Source organism: Haliotis rubra, unplaced genomic scaffold (genome assembly GCF_003918875.1).
Source record: "Haliotis rubra isolate DU_JTF1 unplaced genomic scaffold, ASM391887v1 Scf1491, whole genome shotgun sequence".
Taxonomy (NCBI): domain Eukaryota; kingdom Metazoa; phylum Mollusca; class Gastropoda; order Lepetellida; family Haliotidae; genus Haliotis; species Haliotis rubra.
The window spans coordinates 139,930-162,094 of NW_025765438.1; the positions used below are offsets into that span (position 1 = coordinate 139,930).

The 22,165-nt window shown below is 41.9% G+C and overlaps 1 protein-coding gene across 2 annotated transcripts; it reads right to left on the reverse strand.

The window, feature by feature from the left end:
* Positions 1 to 3,822: 3,822 nt before the first annotated feature.
* Positions 3,823 to 6,416, reverse strand: LOC124270029. Of its 2 annotated transcripts, none has more exons than XM_046705048.1 (2): positions 6,337 to 6,416; positions 3,823 to 4,868 (listed from the first exon to the last, which is right to left on the reverse strand). In XM_046705048.1, exon 2 carries the CDS (start codon positions 4,855 to 4,857, stop codon positions 3,916 to 3,918), a length of 942 nt encoding a protein of 313 aa, XP_046561004.1. In that variant the 5' UTR covers positions 4,858 to 4,868; positions 6,337 to 6,416; the 3' UTR covers positions 3,823 to 3,915. The 2 variants fall into 2 exon arrangements, with proteins under 2 accessions (XP_046561004.1, XP_046561006.1); XM_046705050.1 differs by having other exon boundaries at positions 3,823 to 4,858; positions 6,337 to 6,377.
* Between the last annotated feature and the right edge of the window lie 15,749 nt (positions 6,417 to 22,165).

Sequence of the window (22,165 nt, forward strand, 5' to 3'; positions counted from 1 at the left end):
GATAAATGACGTTCGTGCTAAGACACATCTTTCTTTCAAACCGGACCATGCACTAGTAATTCTGGTGGAGTCTACTAATGCCTACAGTGAATAATGCCTACAGTGTTAAATAAACAACTTTACGCACCAGTGCTGCTGATTGCACTTGCCTTCAACCTTTCAATAAAGTGGCATGGTCCTATTTCAAAGTGCACTAATGCCTACAGTATATAGAAAACAGTAACTTTCTATGTTGAGAGACATTTTATTTGGTCATTCATATACATATGTACATTCATATACATATCTTTCACATTGTTGTCATATTTTTCTTAATTTTCTTAAACTTTATTCATATCTTTCACATAGTAGTTTGTTTTGAGATAAATAAATTTACATAAATAAACATAATCATTTATTTGGATTAAAATGTAATTAAAACTTAATTTGATTCATGATTATATATACATATATACATCTTCACACACAGTCAACTACCACATTCATTAATAAAGTCATTGTGGTAAACCAAAAGTAATTTACATGTATACACACAGTTTCACACATTCATCAACATAGTCATTTGGTTTTCAAGCTAGCTTGATCAAATATCCTGCAGCAGTCAGGAATTCCAGGAGGTGTCTTGATACCAGATGTCAGCTGGGCCTTCAGACGAGTGAGTCTCTGGTCAATTTCTGTGTACGTCCTCTTGCGGGTGGGGACGGGCGCCATGAGCCATCTGCACCAGCTTATTTCTCTCCGCTTTCTCCAGCTTCTGCAGAACCTTCACAAGAGCGAAAATGTTCGGGTGGGCTCTCTGGACGGTCTTGTTGAGATGCGAATGCCAACCCTCGAGATGATTGTTCGTCCTTGGGCCGCTGGTGTCGTGGTGATTCCATAGTCCGGCTCGGAACCGTGCATGGTCGTCTACCCAGGTGCTGGTGATGTAGTCCTGGAACTCATCCTTCTGTCCAATGGCAGGGGCGTCGTCCATGACCTCTATCCAGGCATTTTGTACCATGGCCACTGGGAGGAGGGGGAGTGCTGCTGCTCGTCGGACCCATCTGTGGACCTCAGGATCCTGCTGGTAGGCTTCGCTGAAGCCGAGGTTCTGTACTTTCCTACAGCCTGGCTGTAGTGGAAATAGCATCCACGGACGTCGCAGTTGGGGAAGACGGTCTCAACAGCGTTGATGGCAGCGATTTCGAAATCCGTCTGGATGACATCAGGCTGAAGGGGCGATCCCGTTGTCTGCTGGATCTTGTCGTTCAGGAGACGTAGCAGGCGTTCATAGGTGCGGCGTTGACGATTCGGCAGTAGACAGAAGACCAACTGGGTCATCTTCCCTCCGACTAGGCCATGGATGACGTACAGCTGATCCCAGAGAGGAGGACAGGAGTAGAAGGTGCCGTCCATGTAGAGGGTGTCCACTTCTTGCAGGAGGGTCAGGCGGTCACTTGTGGCGAAGCAGAGAATCTTGTCATCATCACCGTCATCAATGCAGAGGAAGGGCAGTCCATCTGTAGTCTCCTTGAAGAAGTCGGGTAGATTCACCTCGCTGAGCGTCTGGGGAAGTGGCGGCATCATCTTCCGTCTCTGCTTGTAGAGTCCACTCTTCATAGAATGGAACGACTTGACTGTTGCTGCTTCACCTCGGTCAAGTCGGGAAATCTCCTCATCGTAGATCACCTGAACTGGCGTCGTCTCAGTCTGTACCCGCTGCCTCAGGGAACTGGCAATCTTCAGGGCTACCTGGTCTTCTGTGGGTGGTTGTGTGGGGTCTGATTCCGAACAAACTGTCCGACGGTCGTACACTTGCCAAAGCAGCCACCTTGAACACACTTCCAGTGTACACACGTCTGTCGCCTGTTGTTGAGTCTGTAGCGGTATCCCTCCAAGAGTATCTGCTGTCCTCCTTTCTGTGATGTGAAGTATTCGACTTTCTTGGGATTTGCCATGATGTGCAATCACAAGCATTTTAAAGCAATACATTTCCTTCTCCCTTTAATAATCTCTCAATTAATTACTCTATTCTTCAATTTTAAAGCAATACATTTCCTTCTCCCTTTAATAATCTCTCTCTATTAATTACTTTACTCTTCAATTTCCTTCTCGTGTGAGAACTAAATGCGTATGGAATTATCAAAACATAAGCTAGCTAACGATTTGGTCAATCTTAAATATGGTACTTGTTGGGCCCTGCCTGGCGCTCGGCATTAATGGGTACAAGAAGGATTGGTCGGCTCGAAGTCAGTATAATGTGTGTGAGTGGGGTATTCATGCTTCACTGCGGCATGGTATCTCAGTGAGCTAGCTCTTTAAAACCAGCTTAAATCTGGGCTAGTACAAGCAGCCACACATACACATGCATGCACGCATGAAGGGTAGCCCAGTGGTTAAAACGTTCACTCGTCGCAATGAAGACCCGGGTTTGATTCTTCACTTGGGTACAGGCTGTCCCCTCGCCTTGCATCGATGGAATATTGCTAAAAGCAGCGTAAAACCATACTGACTCACTTGAATCGCCCGCCGTGATGTTGCTGGAATATTGCTAAAAGCGGCGTAAAACCAAACTCAGTCAGTCAGTCACTTTAATCGACACAATTTCCGTTGTGTCTATTTTGTAGCAACTCGGAATTATGACATATCTGACCAGTGATGGTGGATTATCTGATCCAAACCCGATTATTTACACACCGCCGTCACACCGTTGTAGTGAGTGAGTGAGTGAATGAGTGAGTGAGTTTGGTTTTACGCCGCTTTTAGCAATATTCCAACAATATCACGGCGGCGGACACCAGAAACGAGCTTCACACAATGTACCCATGTGGGGATTCGAACCCGGGTCTTCGGCGTGACGAGCGAACGCTTTAACCAGTAGGCTACCCCACCGCCCCGCACACCGTTGTAATATTGCTGAGTGGGGCGTTTAACAAACAAGCAAACAAACACAATTTCATAATAGAGTGTGGGCGGTGGGGTAGCCTAGTGGTTAAAGCGAAGACCCGGGTTCAAATCCCCACATGGGTACAATGTGTGAAGCCCATTTCTAGTGTGCCCCGCCATGATGTTGCTGGAATATTGCTGAAAGCGGCATAAAACAAAACTCAGTCACTCACTCACTCACTCATAATAGAGTGTGAATTGTACAATTGATTTTCCTTCAGCAGAGATTTCTTACGGATGTAGAAAGGGCTTGGCGCTTAAATTTATCAACACGGAAAGACACAGCCAAAAATCAAACTCACATAATATGGACACCTGAGTCATGCAGGCCTGGTTCTATGTTACTACTGCCGAGGAACAGGATAGAAAGTGACATCTTTTAACGATCGAACTACCGATCGTCCCCACTTCCGACCGACGTTCTTTCAGCCACACCGTACGTACATTTAGGGTTACAAAAATCAGATAACCGTTCGCTATAGGTTCATCATTAACCTGGGGATATTTAAGTGAAGACACGTTTGTTCAAGAATTTGGACAAGAACAGATGAAGTTTAATGATGGTACAGAGGCATGAAGTGAAGCGGTGACTGGTTGATCTCATGTGTGTGCGTGTGTACGTGTGTGAAAGTTGTTTTGTTTTGACTGCAAACAGCAATTGTTTATATCACTACTTACAAACTGTCCGTTATTTGGCTGATAGCAAAAACAGCCATCACTCTCAGATGGACTCGAATAAGTACAATCAGCCAGAGTAGCTGGAACATATTTGCCACATCCTGCCTTAAATATTTACATGTCATTTTGTCAGTTACAAAAGTCATTGTTTACTACGCTTCCTTGTTTAGTCATAGGTACAGATCTCAGCAGACAAGTTACCCCTTTTTCCTAAGAAGACAATTTTTCTTCCTGAAACTGAGGTGTTCAATCAGCAAAAAGCTGGCACGCCTAGAAAACGCCTGAACTTCACTTCATAATGTTGACAGTAATTTACATTTTTACACTTTGTATTTGTCGAGTCATGTGCTCCTCTAGAACTTCATTATCAGTCTGTTTCTTTCGTTTACCGTTACGTTCTATATCCTCTGAATAAAGCCTCACAGTCTGACCCGACAGCCTCATTCCTTCAAGGACCCCCCTCGTTGTCAGCTTGATCGCATAGTTGTTGTACTCTTTCCCGTTCAACATAATTGTCTCCCTCACAAAGTCCACTCTCCTATCCGGATCCTTCTCCTCCTTATACTTGTGAAAAATGAGTCTTAGATCCTGAATCTTGAACGACATCATTACCTTCTTGTCCTTCTTCCTTCTTATGTACACTGGGGCTTTGCCTGATGGCATTCTCATGGTGGTCTCAACTGTGAACCTTTTGCACATCTCCCTCTCCGTGAAGACAACCTGGGCCACGCAGTTGGTGTTGGCTTTGACGTTGATATCACTATTGGTTTCAAACGTCAATGTTTCCTCAAATGTCTGCTCGGTAGTTTTGGTTACGTTGAGTGTCGTCTCAAGTTTACCATTAACAACACCAATGGAGAAGTTTGCCGTTCCACCAATTGTAAATCCCTTCTGGAAAGTCACCTTTACACTCGCCTTTCTTGCCCGTTCCATTCTGAACTTGTATACCTGGTCCATATCAGTGTCGTTATGGTAGTCCGTGGAGAGTATGGATGTATTGGGCATATGTTCTCCTTCCTTGGAAAATGGATTTGACTCAGCTCCAACATCCACGTCTTTAAGCTCAGCTTTCGAATCTTCAAACTGATAGAAGTTCATTTGGACGTCAACAGTGAAGTGTTTTCTTCTGATGAAAGGCCTTCTCAAACGGCCTGCACTCTTTATGAATTCACCCCATGCCCAGTCCTGGATGATTTTATGGACGTCAAGAATTGGTGAGATATCCTCAACCTTTGCGTCACCTCCACAGATCATTCTGAAAACAGCTGGAAATATACAATGCATCTGAGAAAGTTGATAAACAAATGTTGTTATGTGCAGTTTATATCTCTTCCATTTGTTTTGTTACACTTGACCAGTAGTTAAAAGGCCATGCATATTCATATCATTCAACCATTGGAGACGTGCCTGCTTCCGCATCACTGGATACTAGGACATATGGAAGTGTAGAGGCTTGTGTGGTACAATGGTTTAGTAAATAGGTGGAAAATGGCTGAAAGTGTTAAGGGGTGTGTGGTACAACAGTGGAGCAAATAGGTGGGAGACGAGTGAAAGTGTTTTCACGGGTTTGTGGTACAATAGTGGAGCAAATAGGTGGAAGACGGGTGAAAGTGTAAAGGGGTGGGTGGTATAATAATGGAGCAAAAAGGTGGGAGACGGGTGAAAGTGTTAACGGGGTGTGTCAATAGTGAAGCAAATATGTGGGAGACGGGTGAAAGTGTTAATGGGGTGTGTCAATAGTGAAGCAAATATGTGGGAGACGGGTGAAAGTGTCAATGGGGTGTGTCAATAGTGAAGCAAATATGTGGGAGACTGGGGAAAGTGTTAATGGGGTGTGGTACAATACTGGAGTATATAGGTGGGAAAGTGTTATTGGGGATGGCGTACAATGGCTAGATGACGAGTAATCGTGTAGATGCATGCGATGTAGTGTAGTGGGGTACATAGATGGAACACTTGTGAAAGTGTAAAGGGGTGTGTGGTACAATACTGGAGTATATAGGTGGGAAACGGGGGCAAGTGTTAAGGGGCCTGTAGTTGTGTAAGTTATAGTGTATATTTTCGTGCATATAAACATCGAAAGTGAAGGTATATTACCATTCTCAGTACGATATGTCCCCAGCAGGACATTTCCTCGTCAGTTTTCGTGCTTACAACTACTCGCCCGGTTATGTTTACAAATACAAACTCGATATCGATGTTTACCCATTGCTTAGTTACGATCACAAAACAACAGTATTGACTCACCCTCGCAATAGGCTTTCAGGGCCAAATACTTACTATACCTTCCTGTCATAGAGAAAAGATGGAGCCAGTGTTCTGTCTTAAAAATATAGACAGTGATCAAACTCATACTGTGCTTCAATGTTGTCAAAATGAAGGACATCTCCACTTCATAAGCTACATATGAATGATCAGGCATTGATTTTATCCGATAATATAGCTACTGATCGATAAATGTGTTCGCCCATACTCTACGTCCTTCCTCATCGCCCTTCCAATAGCTTTTGTCTTTTTTGGTAGTAATTACCCAATATTTAAGTATAGGTACCATTTCAACAGGATACATGTCCATTACGTTAATGTACTAAATGAACACTTACATAAACATTAATGACCTATCATAATAAACAATGTGACCATGGTAACATCAAACATATTCCATGGTATTTGTTACCATCTTGAGGTAGTCTGTGCTAGTTTCTGGTCAGTTTGGTCATGTGTATACATTACCTTACAGTTCCAGCTCAGACGTTGCATGCTGTCCCCACTATCCTACAGGCTGACGCGGTCCGGGTCACGGTGACCTTTGCTTCCTGGAACTGCAACGCTGACGACTCCAGTGTATCGATTTTCTACCTCGCTCGACGACTACCCACTTACATTTGTTGATAAGTGTTGTTCGCATATATTTGTTTCCTTGATTGTGTAATGATGCGTACATTTCGGTATCTTAATGTTTTAAGACATGTGTGCCCTAAAGGTAATTAAGGAAATAATGTGCAACAGTAGTGCAATGGCCCTTGCATGCATGGCTTTCTCAAATCAATTTTGTGCTTAAATAAAGCTACGCAGTTTAGCTGTTTGTTGTTTTGAGGGAATATGATCTCACAAAGAAACCGTATATTGATGAAGCATATTGCTTACCAACACACTTATTAATATTTGTAAAGCTACGAAACCTGAAAAAGTCTAACGGTTTAACGGAATATGATCGCACGAATAACACGCATTATAACATATGTCTTCCCCATCTTTATGGAGGAACCCATTGGAGATAGATGCTATAAAGCTATAAATATATATATATATATATATATATATATATATATATTCTGCAGGTGTATAAGCAATAAATATATCAAATATGAGTCCAGATATTTCCTTTTGTCAAATCTCCTTTATATCTGCACAAGATCTTTCGTCGTTCAACGGCTCTTCAGGTGTACAATGAAAGCTGAGTGTCGTCATAGGCGACACATAACGGTAATAGCTATGTCGTCATCCTGCGTATGACGTGAAGCGCGAGACGTAAAACGTAGTCATGGGTGACAGTAAGGTTACGTTTGTGACGTCATCGTGTTTTTGACGTCAAAGTTAGAAACAATAGTGGTGGACGCGTATGCATTATGGTTTCAGTGCACAAATACATACTGAGTTACGTTAAGAAAGTTACAAAATTATACTTATGTATTAAGCTTAGGTTTAAACAGCCTGATGAACATTTGTTCTTTTTCCATCCGTAATTGTTTATCATTGTTAAACAATTGATAAAACGGAAAGATAGTAAACTGGCCATTCCCGCATTCATGAATGTGTTTGCTTACATTTATACATCACACATTAGGATCTCGAATTTGTTGTCTGTGTACAGTGACTCGGTCCTTTAGTTGCATTCCAGTTTCTCCAATATAATGCTCACCACATCCCAAGTTCCAAGTGAGACACTTATGAAAACAAAAGAAACAAATACAGAGGTGGACATTCTTCCATTTGTTTGTACCTACAATCCTAATAACTGTACAATTATGCCCATTATAAAAGCAAAAACACGATGACGTCACAAACGTAACCTTACTGTCATCCATGACTACGTTTTAAGTCTCCCGCTATTGTCACTAACTGCTTAACGTCATACGCATGATGACGACATAGCTATTACCGTTATGTGTCGCCTATGACGACACTCAGCTTTCATTGTACACCTGAAGAGCCGTTGAACGGCGAAAGATCTTGTGCAGATATAAAGGAGATTTGACAAGAGAAATTGTGGACAAGAAGAAATATGTGGACTCATATATATATATATATATATATATATATATATATATATATATATATACTACTCAAAGGTTTCTAAGGATCACAGCTTTAAAAGTTAATGCATCAAATTGTTTCCATCTATTGAAATACTATGCGACATTGCGAAGACATGTTTAATGAAAACAGTCCGTTATTATCTGCCATACGAAGATGTGACATATAATTGATCAGATCACCCATCACAATGTGAAATCTGGTCGCAGTATCTTCCACGGGCGAGTAATAAAGCCCGGGCTCACATGATTGCTGTAACAGAGGTTGGGCAGGCTCTCAATACTATCGAAATATATACACGAAAAATTGGCTTCCTACACGCCTGGTTGGTATTTATAACCTGTACTATTATGACGTCATACCTAGAACAAGCATTTGAACGTTACTGCGATGAATATATATTTAAACCAGTTAATTATTGAAGAAAGTCAAACACTTATAAGTTACGAGGCAGCAAGCGAGTCTCTTAAACACGTATGCGAGAGATAATTCTGATAACGTTGGAGACTGTTGGTCTCAAGAGACAGGAATTTAGTAAGTCGGGGTGCACAGCCTCCGGTCGAATGCTGGAGTGCCGGAGAGGCTATTTAAGCGTCACGGTCGGTGGCGTTCAGTGACTCCAAAATACTCTTATGTGAAGGATAGCTTATTGGCAAGACTCAGTGTGTCGTACAAATTGGGAATTTGAATGTTGTTATCTCCTGTTGCCAGTAATAAATGATAGATTAAACAGATTTGTATTATCCTTTTATTTGCCCGCTCTCTTAGTTTTTGAGGCCAAATACAAAGTTGTGTGATTATTTGTAAATGTTTTATGTTCGGTTGAGTTTACGCATTAGAACATAAATAGTAGTATTCATGTATATACTGGGGGTACGAGATAGAGTCTGACAAAAGCTATTGTAAAGCTGTATTTATCAAATAAAGCTTTTATCAGGCCCTTATCTCTTTCCGCTAGTGTGCATGCCACTTTTTTGTTCGCCCCCAAAACTTCCTGGTCACTATGACCGCAAACCAACACTTTCCTGGTCACGTGACACTATTGTGATCAACCTATATAATGTTGATCTCGGCGAAACAATTTAATGTGAATCTCCTTTGATTTCTTTGGTTTTCGTAATGAAGGCTTGTTGGGCTTGTTGTATCCCTTGGTTTATGTACTTTTTTTTCGTCTTCACTGATGGCAGTGCTTTTACGGTACTTGGTTCGAATCTCTTGTTTCATTTTGTGATATTTTGCGAGTTCAGAGAGAACCAAACGAAACTCATCCTCTGAGATTTTACTGTCTGTGAGTGCGGTGGAAATATGATCGGCTATTGTGTTTAACTTTGCTTCGGCTAGAATTCTAATTTCGTCGTGTTCAATGCTTTACGATGCTATGTGCGAGATACAAACTTAAACACCAATCCCACCAACCAAGACACTCCAGCTGTTATTTCAATGCCGAGCACAATAGGTGCGGCTACGATATGGTGGACAATAACCCGACACCTACCGCACCTAATCCCATACTGGTTGCCATAAGGGAGGTATGAATTCCATCCACGAAATTGAAAGCTCTATGGTATTTCTTACATAATGCTGCCCGTATGTCGCGATCTTGTTCTAGTTGACGTTTTATGTCACATAACTGTCTCAAAAGAAATCCGTCTACAGTTTCCAGTGTTTTTGCTACTTCTTCTACGTCTCGGTACACTCCCATCCTGGGTGTGTATTATATATTATAAGATAAAATTTAATTGATTTTTCGTTAATTTCTTATCAATGTATTTGAGGCTTATAAGGCTTAGATTTTTATGCAAGAAAATCTCTGAGACATCTATAGGCACATCTTGGTCCAAAATACGGACCCCATCGAGGCTTACTAAGGGTGCCGATCCTGGTTGTACGATGATACGACAACGTTGGTAATTGTTCCTGTCTTCTCAGACTATTACTGTCAGTGAGTGCGGTGGAAATATGATCGGCTATTGTGTTTAACTTTGCTTCGGCTAGAATTCTAATTTCGTCGTGTTCAATGCTTTACGGTGCAATTTGCGAGATACAAACTTAAACACCAATCCCACCAACCCTGACACTCCAGCTGTTATTTCAATGCCTAGCACTATAGGTGCGGCTACGATGGTGGACAATAACCCGACACCTACCGCACCTAATCCCTAATCCCTAATCTAAAGGGTTTGAATCGTTATGAGTGTTTCCGAGATAGACTTCTATGATGAGTGTGGTGTCTGATCTCATAAACAAAAACTTCTGCTGGTAATCGGGTGATTCGGACCTTAAAAATGCAATCTCACCGTTTGGAGCTAACATGTTGCCCGTGTAACCTAGTATTCGTATAACTTGGGTATTATCTAACGGAATGAAAGATGTGAGAATGATCCCGTTGTTCTTAATCTCGGAGACGTAACCATTTTGTTTAAATGAGATATAAGTTGCGGTGAGGGTTCTGTTGATCAACCATTCGGGTTCTTTAAAGTCTGCCAGAGGCACCCACTCATACACGTTGTCTTTTAAAGGTCACATGCAACGTAAAACACAACTTTGCAGATTCTGATACCTTTTGGTATGGACTTACCGAAACAAATCATCAAAAATGCAAATTCAGCTTATAAAGTTGAAAAATAACGCGATGAAAAAAAACGCGCGAAATCGGAGTTCAAACGATTCACTAATTTTCCCCGACTTTTCTGGGGAAAACTGGTTTCAAACAGCTGGGCTGCGCTCATAGCACGTGCGCAGTGAAATAGGTTCGCGCAACTTGGAAGCGGGCTGTCCGGTGAATACTCGGTGAAGGCTTTGGTGTGAGCTATTTTCCTAATGTTTTGTTGATATCTCACAGGCGCGAGCTTTTTATATGTTATGACAGTAAATAAACTGTTTATATAATTTCATTTGTCTATTTCACCACATGTTCTTCTTACCGAGTCACTTTCTCAATTCGATACTTAAAAGCAATGTCATTATTTAGCGTTGACAGAATTTCTAACTGTGATATAGATATGTCGTTGTCACAGACAAAACTCAATGTCTTGTTTTATTGACACCTGTGTGTCTGTCTGCCTGTCTGCTAATGTTCAATATACAACTGCGATCACTGACCACATGTAATTTGAACTTAACACCTATCAGGCTATACACTATAAACAAAACGCATTGATTTATGGCCCGAGTTCGGTCTCTGTCACATTATGTAATTACACAGACAGGCAGGTGTGATACTTGAACACATGACATGTTATGATGTCTGTTGATTGCAAAATGTTATACACAAACAATGAGCATGTATTTACAAAACCCAACATCTCTATATATGTACACACACAATGAGCCGTGAGGGCATCTGCAAATGAACCAGCCGTTACACTTGAGTGCACACCCACCCGCTCTGACTGGGTTCGGTATCCCGGCTGCTTCGTTTCTTGGGAAGTAAACCCAAGTACACAATATTGCACTTTTGATTTGTGATTGTAAGCTTATAATTTTGTTTATATGTTTTTTCATAACCAGCAATGTATATTATATGTCATTAATAAGTGATAATTGTGTTTTGATTATGTTTGATTTTTTGGTTGCATGTGACCTTTAACTGCAGGATGTACAAGGCGTTTTCCTCGCCGGGCTAATCGAATCTCTCCGTGTCTCCTAGATCCCCGAGTGTGATGTTTGGGTGTCGACTGTTCATCGTCTATATAAAATGTTATAAAATAGTTTCCAATTGTTTTTCTGATAATTTCTCAGGTGTGCACTTCAACCCCATGAAATGTATGTTGCCGGGTAGGAAAATGTTGGTGAGTGATATCGTGTCTTCCACGGTAACGGTGACTCCTGCAGACTGGTGTGGGGAATCGATGTTCACGTAAACAGAGCAAACGTGGTATTGATGTTGTTTGGCCCACCGGAGTTTGATTCCTTCACGATTTCAACTTCACGTGATGATGGCTCACCACCGACGTAGACTTGGATGATCAGCGTGGAATTCTCCGGTATATTTTCTAGGATGTTGGCCACGCTGTCGAATTCAGATACTATTTGCAATCAACGTTTTGCGTCCCAGGTTTGCTCGAGTGTATGTGAGTGAGTACATCAAGACGCGACAATGGGATTCGAAGACCACCGTGCGTCTCTGCGCTGGGACGTAAGCCACGAACAGCGTTCCGTTGTTCACGACTTTGTTTAGGTAGTGGTCTTTGTTTTCTGTGAACACGTAGGGAGAGCCGAGCGTAATGTTGAGAAACCAGTCGGTTCGAGATTGTACCAAAGCCCATTTGTTGTTGTCGGTGAAGACGAGGCTGTATTGCTTGTTCCGAGCGACGATCGTGGTCTCGACGTCGTCTAGGTCGAACAGTTGCCACCGAACGCTGGGTATATCGGCCATTCGTCCTCGTCGTTGCGGACTAGGGCGTACCGAGTGTTGCTGTTCGCTCCTGCGGTATCGACGATATCACTGAAAGTTACTGTCGGATCCACCGGCGGGGACTTCAACGCGTTTGTAAATGTTATTTTTCATTTGCAAGGCGTACAGTTTACCGTCTATTCCTGGTTCGTCAAATCCACGAGTGTCCCCGAGGTCAGAGATCGCTAGGTTGGCACATTTTCTTAATTGCGTTCCTGGGCCGTGGGCGCTAGTCATTATCCTATGTGCAGCGTTATGCTGAGGAACCCTATATTAATAGGATGTTTTTTTTATATCTAAAATACATGTTTTTAATTCCGAGATGGTACCCCGCGTTAATTTCTTGTACTGCCGTGACGACAACGATTCGGTTCTGCCGTCGTTGTACTTTTTCGTTTTCACCGGTACGGGTCTCAGCAGCGTAGAAGGGCATTCACCTTGAATGTTGTCCGTAGTGCTCAGCTGGTCGAGATGAATGCACAGTTCACGGTATGGAACTAGGTCGGGTAATCCCATGCCTGTGACGGTGTTTGTTGGGGGTATTTCGCTCGACGGCAACCCGAGTGTTCTCGCCAACGGCCGGCTGAGTTTCAAGGCGTTTCTTCCATTGTTACTTAACACGACCGTGCCGTACGAGTCGTTAATTTTGAGTTCGACTCCAACGGGTTCGAAGACTTCATCGCTGAGCGAGCACACACTGTAGTAGCCGTCGGTTATGTGGTTACGTTTATCATTGACGAACTACCTGTTGTTGCTGCTGTTGATGTTGGTCAATCGCGGGTAGTAGGTGATATCCCAGAGTGCGACTTCGAGTTGACCTGACGTGTTATCGATCGCGTGCGTCAGTTGAACAGACTCACTGCTCGTTACTCCTGGAAGTGTCAAGTACATATTAAAGTATATATACCTAATATATAATAATTTTAAAATGTACAAACCGGGAGTGTTTTACCCTAAAATGGATATAGATTTCACGAACATGGAGACCGTGGTCGATGCGGATGGTTTACATTTAAGAGCACAGTTTATTGATGTGTTTAAAATTACAGGGTTTCAGTGACGAATGTGAAACGGTGCACGCTTGGTGTAACAACCCGATGCAGTTCTGGCTACAACGGGTGCCGCTTGGCATTGAGCGACGCTCGGCGTGGCCCGCTGGGTCAGGCTGTGTTTATGTTTCACGTGTACTATCAGATAAGACGTATCCTCAAAGAAATCAGCGCCCGCTTTCACAGTGAGTGAGTGAGTGAATTTGGTTTTACGCCGCTTTAGCAATATTCCAGCAATATCATGGCGGGGACACCAGAAATGAGCTTCACACATTGTACCCATGTCAGGGGGAATCGAACCTGGGTCTTCGGCTTGACATGCGAACGCTTTAACCATCAGGCTACCCCACCGACCCCCGACCCCCCCCCACCCCCATCCAACGCTACCAACACGTGTTGGAATACGCCCGGTCGAAAGTCGACTACGTGTTCGGTGTGGGATTGTATATGGCTCCGAGAGACATGCAACTGGGAATCCATAAAGTGGTGGACTACAACAACGAAATCGTCATCGCCACCGCCGATCGAAAGTTGGGTATCATTCTGCAAGTTTAGCCAGGGCTGCACCGAGGGTTTTTTCAATCTCTGACGCCACGGCTTGGTGGTGTGCCTCCGACGCCTCCCGTCAGCGACCCGACCAGGGTCGATATGATGAAACCCAATGCCGTAAGAACGCTGGCGATGGTAATGCCTTGTTCCCGGAACAGAGTTCGAATCCTGTCGGCCAACTTGGTGTCCTCGTGGAGGACTCGGTCGATGGTTTCTCACACGCAACTGATTTGGGATTGAAGGGCTTCTCGGTTGGTGGAAGCGGCTTCTATTCGAGTCAATCTTTCCTCTTGTAAGTCGCGTAATCGCTCCTCGATACGCTGCCTGCTGATCTCGTCGTCGTCATCCGCTTGTTCGAGTTTTGTCTTCTCGTAATCGATACGGTCGTCTAGTGCGTTCAGTTTGGCGATGTTATTAACCAGCTATCCGCGCTCACAGAGTTGGTATGATGTTTTGATTATGATCAGCGTTTCATTGAGTATGTTATGTTCATTAGTTTTCGAGTTAGATTGCAATTCATCGGTCCGCTTTTGAGCCAAACGGACTGCAACTGTCGTTGACGTGGCCAGCCGCTACAAAGAAGCGGAACCCTTAAAGGAGAATACGAGTAAATTGCAATAATTTGATGGGTGAAAGATAAAGTCATCAGAGACATATTCCCAAATTTTCAATTAAAACTTATGTATAATTATGATTTAATCGCGAAAACAGTTTCTGTAAATGTCAGCTTCGGCCATTATGCATATTTCGCTGGAACCCACGTGACCTTTCCGCTCGTGACGTCAAATGTGCCTAGAGTCCGCCATATTGCTAAAAAAGACCAAGCGCTACAGTAGTACAAATCGTGTTGTTTCTGTCGTTTTTTCAAATGGTACGACGGTGTATTGCGTTGTCTGGGGATGCACGGCATCATCGAACATGGGAAAGAACCACCATTTCTTCCGTATTCCAAGTGAAATGACAGATTTCGGCAGGAGAAATGCGCCGATCATTCGGAGTCGGACGCATATGAAAGAGACATGCACGCATGGGGTATGGAAATCCCCAAGCTAGGCTGAAGAAGGAAAAAGTACCCACAAGATTCATTAATTATACTCCATTATTCCCTGTAACAACTTACTGTCAGTGGTATTTTTAACATAAACTAAATGAAGTCCGATTGCCAGTCGAATTGTCCCCGCCACAAAATAACCCAGCAAATTTGGTCAAATTGCTCCAGTGGGGTAATCAAAATGCCCCAATTTATTTAAAATGAATAAATATAGGCCATACATGCATAGTTTTGTCAACTTTGATATTATGTTTTTCATATATAAGTATACATAGTTATGAGTTTACTGATGAAACATTTATCAGAAATATTACTTCCTAATAACTTTTATATGAAGAACATAATATCATAATAAATTGACAAAAGCTATGCATTTACGGCATATATTCAGTCATTATAAATAAATTTGAACAAATTAGAATGGATGACCAAATTTGCTGGGGCATTTTGTAGCTGGGGCAGTTCCACTGGTACACGTGAGATATATATTATCAAAATCAGTAAGAGATTTCACATGAGTTTGAAAATGTTTCGCTATAACGTTCTTTTCGGTTTGGAGCCCTAAATGATGCAGTCAACTGGAAACATTGCTGAATACAACGGCAAATCATGAAGTACTTGTTGCTTTCATTGTTTTCCATTTTGTCCAATTACGCACGTCGGCATCAGACTCGCTATTTGTCAGTATTGTGTGCCGTGAAAGTTGTTCTGTATTCTCATTGGCTGACAGGATGTCATTCTAAGGTTATGACCGAGTACCATAACTATTTACATAACCAAACAATAGGGGAACCTACGTTGTCCTGGCTAGTATTTTATAATTCACCAGTTTCTGGGGAATAACTTATCTGCGTGGCGAATATTATCTCTTCTCGACCAGGCTGGGATCTTGTATCCTCATACGTTATTAATGAGAACTAGGATCCTAATTTTTTTCAACAAAATAATTCCAGTGTAATTTTTGAAGCAGATCATTTTTATTTTCCCTCGTCTGAAGCATAATTATTTTGTTTTTAAATCCCAGACACCCTACAGTCACCCATTTGACACAAAATGAACTGTAATCACATTTTTTTAAAGATAATTCTTAGTGACTGGTCATATATTTATAGGGTGATTTTGCTGGCTGGAACTGAATGACATTTTGTTGACAAATAGTAATCTTGTTAAATGATAAGGTATCTTTTTAAATATATTTTGACCCAGTAGCTCATGCGTTCGAGCGCATATACAAGCGCAGTCCGCTGACATTGCCCACCGAGCTGCAAGTCGATCCTGGACGGGAGTTCATGGGTGTCGTGTCACAACTACTAACCAAGCACGACGTTCAAGTCAGGCTTGGCGCGGCCGGAGCTCATCGTAGCCAAGCCATCGTCGAGAAATTCAATAGGACTTTGGCCGAGCGCTTATTCGGACATCAGTACGCTCAGGAAATAATTCTAAATAAATCCAACACCGAATGGGCTACCTCAAGTGGTGTCGGCTATCAATCACGAAATCACTCGTCTCACCAATAAAAAACCAACAGACGCTATTAAATTGAAATCAGTGAACGCTGAATCGGCTGCACCATCGCGTAAAGGAAAAGAGAAACAAATACCCGACCGGGTTGTCGTGAGGTACCTCTACCAGCCGGGAGAACACAAAGGAGACACTCGGAAACGAGCCACCGATCCGACATGGTCGATCAAAACTTACAACTTAGATAAAGTGGACATCAAAGCCGACGAACCGAACTTGTATTATTTGAAAGATTGGCCACCGAGAGGTTTCATCAGAGAGAAATGATTGATCATACCTCACGATGTTACCCCCAACCAAGAAGTAGCGATTCAAAATATTTAACACTTACTTCCCTGTTGAGTGATCACAATAGGTTTGCGGTCATAGTGACCAGGAAGTTTTTGGGACGAACAAAAAGTGGTATGCACACTAGCGGAAAGAGATAAGGGCCTGATAAAAGCTTTATTTCTCGAATCACACACACACATGTAAAAATGATTTAGTTCCGAGTAAATGTTCCGGTTCGGATTAAATGCCGTGAAATTGAGAATGGATGACTCGAATAAAAATTCCGCACACGGCAAATATTCCATCGAACAGGAATACATACTGTAGGCCTAACCTATTCCAGTCATTATTGAATGCAAAATGGACTCATCCAACTTGTCAACATCCGGGATGTCTACTAACTTCAACTTGGTTACATGTTGACTGTAACCTGGCTACTGACTAACTGTATCTTGGTTACATGTTGACTGTAACCTGGCTACTCACTGTAACTTGGTTACATGTCGACTGTAACCTGGCTACTCACTGTAACTTGGTTACATGTCGACTGTAACCTGGCTACTGACTAACTGTAACTTGGTTACATGTTCACTAACCTGGCTACTGACTGACTGTAACTTGGTTACATATTGATTGTAATCTGGCTACTGACTGACTGTTAATTGGTTACATGTTGACTGTAACCTGGCTACTGACTGACTGTTAATTGGTTACATGTTGACTGTAACCTGGCTACTGACAGACTGTAACTTGGTTACATGTTGACTGTAACCTGGCTACTGACTAACATGGTAACATCTTGAATGTAACCTGGCTACTGACTGACTGTAACTTGGTTACATGTTGACTGTAACCTGGCAAGTGACTAACTCTAACTTGGTCACATAATGACTCTAACCTGGCTACTGACTGACTGTAACTTGGTCACATAATGACTGTAACCTGGCTACTGACTGTAACTTGGTTACATGTCGACTGTAACCTGGCTACTGACTGTAACCTGATTAATGAAGGTAACTTGGTTACATAATGACTGAACTCTTTTTAACACAAGATTCATTTAGAATCATCAGTTCGGATTCTGGGGAATCTACAATGTATTTTCATATTAAAAAAATAGGAACTTTCACACATGATAATTGCTTTTTGATAGCCACATGATTGTAGGAAAATCTTTTTTTCCTTTCCGTTCCCTCCACGCCCCAATTATTAATTAATAAGACCACCCCAACAAACAAAACCCTCTTTTAGACACTTTATGATGTGTGTGGAAGTTCCTCTTTACCCGGAATAAATTCTGTGTGTGCGGAACGAAATAATTGTTCCGCATGCACTATTACAGGAACAAATGTTGGAATGAAAAGTTCCAACGGAACTTTTACTATGGGGAACCAAATCTTTTTTACACACACCCACACACACATTGGACGTGACATGTCCACTGTTTATTTGATCACGTGGTGATTCGGACATTCGGATCTGCTCATCTTTGTCGATTGGGGTGACTAAGTGGATCACTTGGTCATTTGCGGGTGCCGAAGTGTCAACGTATCCAATTTACGTAGATCAGAATGTATGTTTTAAACTAATGTTGAACAACAAACAAATAATATCAAAGTATCATTTTATGTCCGCTTCATGCTCCAGATCAACCAATACACTGGAAATGGTTCTCTGAATGAAGTTTTATATGTGAGATGACACAATAAATGGTATTTAACAATAAACTTTTTTGGTATGCCTTAATGATTTATGTTAACAATAACTGAATTTTACCGAGCGTAGTAGGGCCACGGTGAAAATTCTGTTGGTCTTACTATCTCCTACGTAGGACTTACTATCTCCAACGTAGGAGTTACTATGTCCTACGTAGGACTTACTATCTCCTACGTAGGACTTACCGTCTCCTACGTAGGACTTACCATCTCCTACGTAGGACTTACTATCTCCTACGTAGGACGTACTATCTCGTACGTAGGACTTAGTATCTCCTACGTAGGACTTAGTATCTCCTACGTAGGGCTTAGTATCTCCTACGTAGGACTTACTATCTCCTACGTAGGACTTACTATCTCCTACGTAGGACTTAGTATCTCCTACGTAGGACTTACTATATCCTACGTAGGACTTACTATCTCCTACGTAGGACATAGTATCTCCTACGTAGGACCTACTATCTCCTACGTAGGACATAGTATCTCCTACGTAGGACTTACTATATCCAACGTAGGACTTACTATCTCCTACGTAGGAGTTAGTATCTCGTACGTAGGACATAGTATCTCCTACGTAGGACTCAGTATCTCCTACGTAGGACTTACTATCTCTTCCGTAGGACTTACTATCTCCTACGTAGGACTTACTATCTCCTACGTAGGACTTACTATCTCCTACGTAGGACTTACTATCTCCTACGTAGGACATAGTATCTCCTACGTAAGACTTACTATCTCGTACGTAGGACATAGTATCTCCTACGTAGGACTTACTATCTCCTACGTAGGACTTACTATCTCCTACGTAGGAGTTAGTATCTCCTACGTAGGACATAGTATCTCCTACGTAGGACTCAGTATCTCCTACGTAGGACTTACTATCTCTTACGTAGGACTTACTATCTCCTACGTAGGAATTATTATCTCCTACGTAGGACATAGTATTGCTAACGTATGACTTACTATCTCCCACGTAGGACTTACTATCTCCTACGTAGGACTTACTATCTCCTACGTAGGACTTACTATCTCCTACGTAGGACTTACTATATCCTACGTAGGGCTTACTATCTCCTAAGTGGGTATCTCCTACGTAGGACATAGTATCTCCTACGTAGGACTTAGTATCTCCTACGTAGGACTTACTATCTCCTACGTAGGACTTACTATCTCCTACGTAGGACTTACTATCTCCTAAGTGGGTATCTCCTACGTAGGAGTTAGTATCTCCTACGTAGGACATAGTATCTCTAGCGTAGGACTTACTATCTCCTACGTAGGACTTACTATCTCCTACGTAGGACTTACTATCTCCTACGTGGGACTTAGTATTTCCTACGTAGGACTTAGTATCTCCTACGTAGGACATAGTATCTCCTACGTAGGACTTACTATCTCCTACGTAGGACTTACTATCTCCTACGTAGGACTTACTATCTCCTAAGTGGGTATCTCCTACGTAGGAGTTAGTATCTCCTACGTTGGACATAGTATCTCTAGCGTAGGACTTACTATCTCCTACGTAGGACTTACTATCTCCTACGTAGGACTTACTATCTCCTACGTAGGACTTAGTATCTCCTACGTAGGACTTAGTATCTCCTACGTAGGACTTACTATCTCCTACGTAGGACTTACTATCTCCTACGTAGGACTTAGTATCTCCTACGTAGGACTTAGTATCTCCTACGTAGGACTTAGTATCTCCTACGTAGGACTTAGTATCTCCTACGTAGGACTTACTATCTCCTACGTAGGACTTAGTATCTCCTACGTAGGACTTAGTATTTCCTACGTAAGACATAGTATCTCCTACGTAGGACATAGTATCTCCTACGTAGGACTTACTATCTCCTACGTAGGACTTAGTATCTCCTACGTAAGACATAGTATCTCCTACGTAGGACATAGCATCTCCTACGTAGGACTTACTATCTCCTACGTAGGACTTACTATCTCCTACGTAGGACTTAGTATCTCCTACGTAGGAGTTAGTATCTCCTACGTAGGAGTTAGTATCTCCTACGTAGTACTTAATGTTTCCTGTAGGAGATTATCGATATACGTTTATATGGATTAATCTGAAACGGTCGACTTATAGCCCCAGACACGCACACAATCTCCTGTTTCACTGTTTCAGTCACTGTAAGAGTCTACAGTCATTCGTTTCATTCACTATTAGAGTCTACAGTTATGTGTTTCATTTACTGTTAAAGTCTACTATCATGTGTTTCAATTTACTATTAGAGTCTACTGTTTCCTTCACTATTAGAGTCATGTGTTCAACTAATTGTTGCACATTAGTACTGTGTTGGACCGACTGTTATACTTTACTGCCTTGCGTTCAGTTTGCTCTACTATTACGCGTTGCAGTTAGTTCACTGTTATATGTTGCACTTTGTTACACTTTACTATTATGCATTGGATATTTCAGAGGTCGTTGCACATGAATCATAATCTGCGTGTACAGACGTGTCTTAGACTATCGGTGGCAATCTATGTGTACGTATCCCCTTATATTTATACAAATAACTATAATGACAATTCTTTGCCTTTTTGAATTTCGTATTGTTTTACGCCGCACTCAACACTCGTCCACCCCAGTCAAGTCAACCTGTAAACATTTACGAATAAAACCGCAAACGAGCGTTGCATCCGATCCAACGTAGCCCCATCAAGACAAGCAACAACTTGCGGAGGTCGTGTTATAACCCGAGTTTCATATCACACCTCACCCCAACCACCTGTGTGTGTGTGTTTGTGTGTGTGAATAGATGTATGTATGATAGATTAAACATAACCATACCCAAACCCCCATAACTGCAATTAGAACAGGGTCCACGTCACCCTAACGTAATACACACACAATGACACTCTATAGTAACACTGCCTTAGTGTCATGAATATTCACTGACTCACATTTCGACTATCTAACGTCCTGCATAGCAAAACATTTCTCAACTTAATAACCATCCTTAAAAAAGGATATATTAAGTCCTACGTAGGAGATACTAAGTCCTACTAACTCCTACGTAGGAGATACTAAGTCCTACGTAGGAGATACTAACTCCTACGTAGGAGATACTATGTCCTACGTAGGAGATACTAAGTCCTACGTAGGAGATAGTGACCCCCAAAAAAATTTTCACCGTGGCCCTACTACACTTCCGTAGATTTTAAAGTTTATAAAATATCACATTTTAACCATGCTAAATTTGCTGAAGATTTAGATATTGCTTGTGAAAGCAATTATATATTTCTATAAGCAAGACATTTTCTGGGTTTTTTATAACTTCAGTAAGTCTATATTATCGATGTTACGACTGTTAGTCGCGTTTAGGCTCCAAGTATCAAAGAAATGGCGGCACAGTTTTCTACTGAACCATCTTTATAAATGTGAACGTAACCTTGGCTTTGTTGAAACAATGCTATAAAACGATCGATGGGTATGGGTATGGGTATGGGTATGGGCGTATGCTGATTTCAGCACTATTCGGGCAATATCACGGCTGGAAAACCCAGAACTTTTCTTCACACGTTGTACTTAAAACAATGATTTAGTAAATGAACTAAATATGCTGGACATAATGTAGATGTCAATGTTATCATGTAGGTGGCTGATAACTTCTTTGAGTGGCATTTTAGAAGTTGGGAAGTACAATATAGAACAAACTTTATGGATAACAACTTCTTT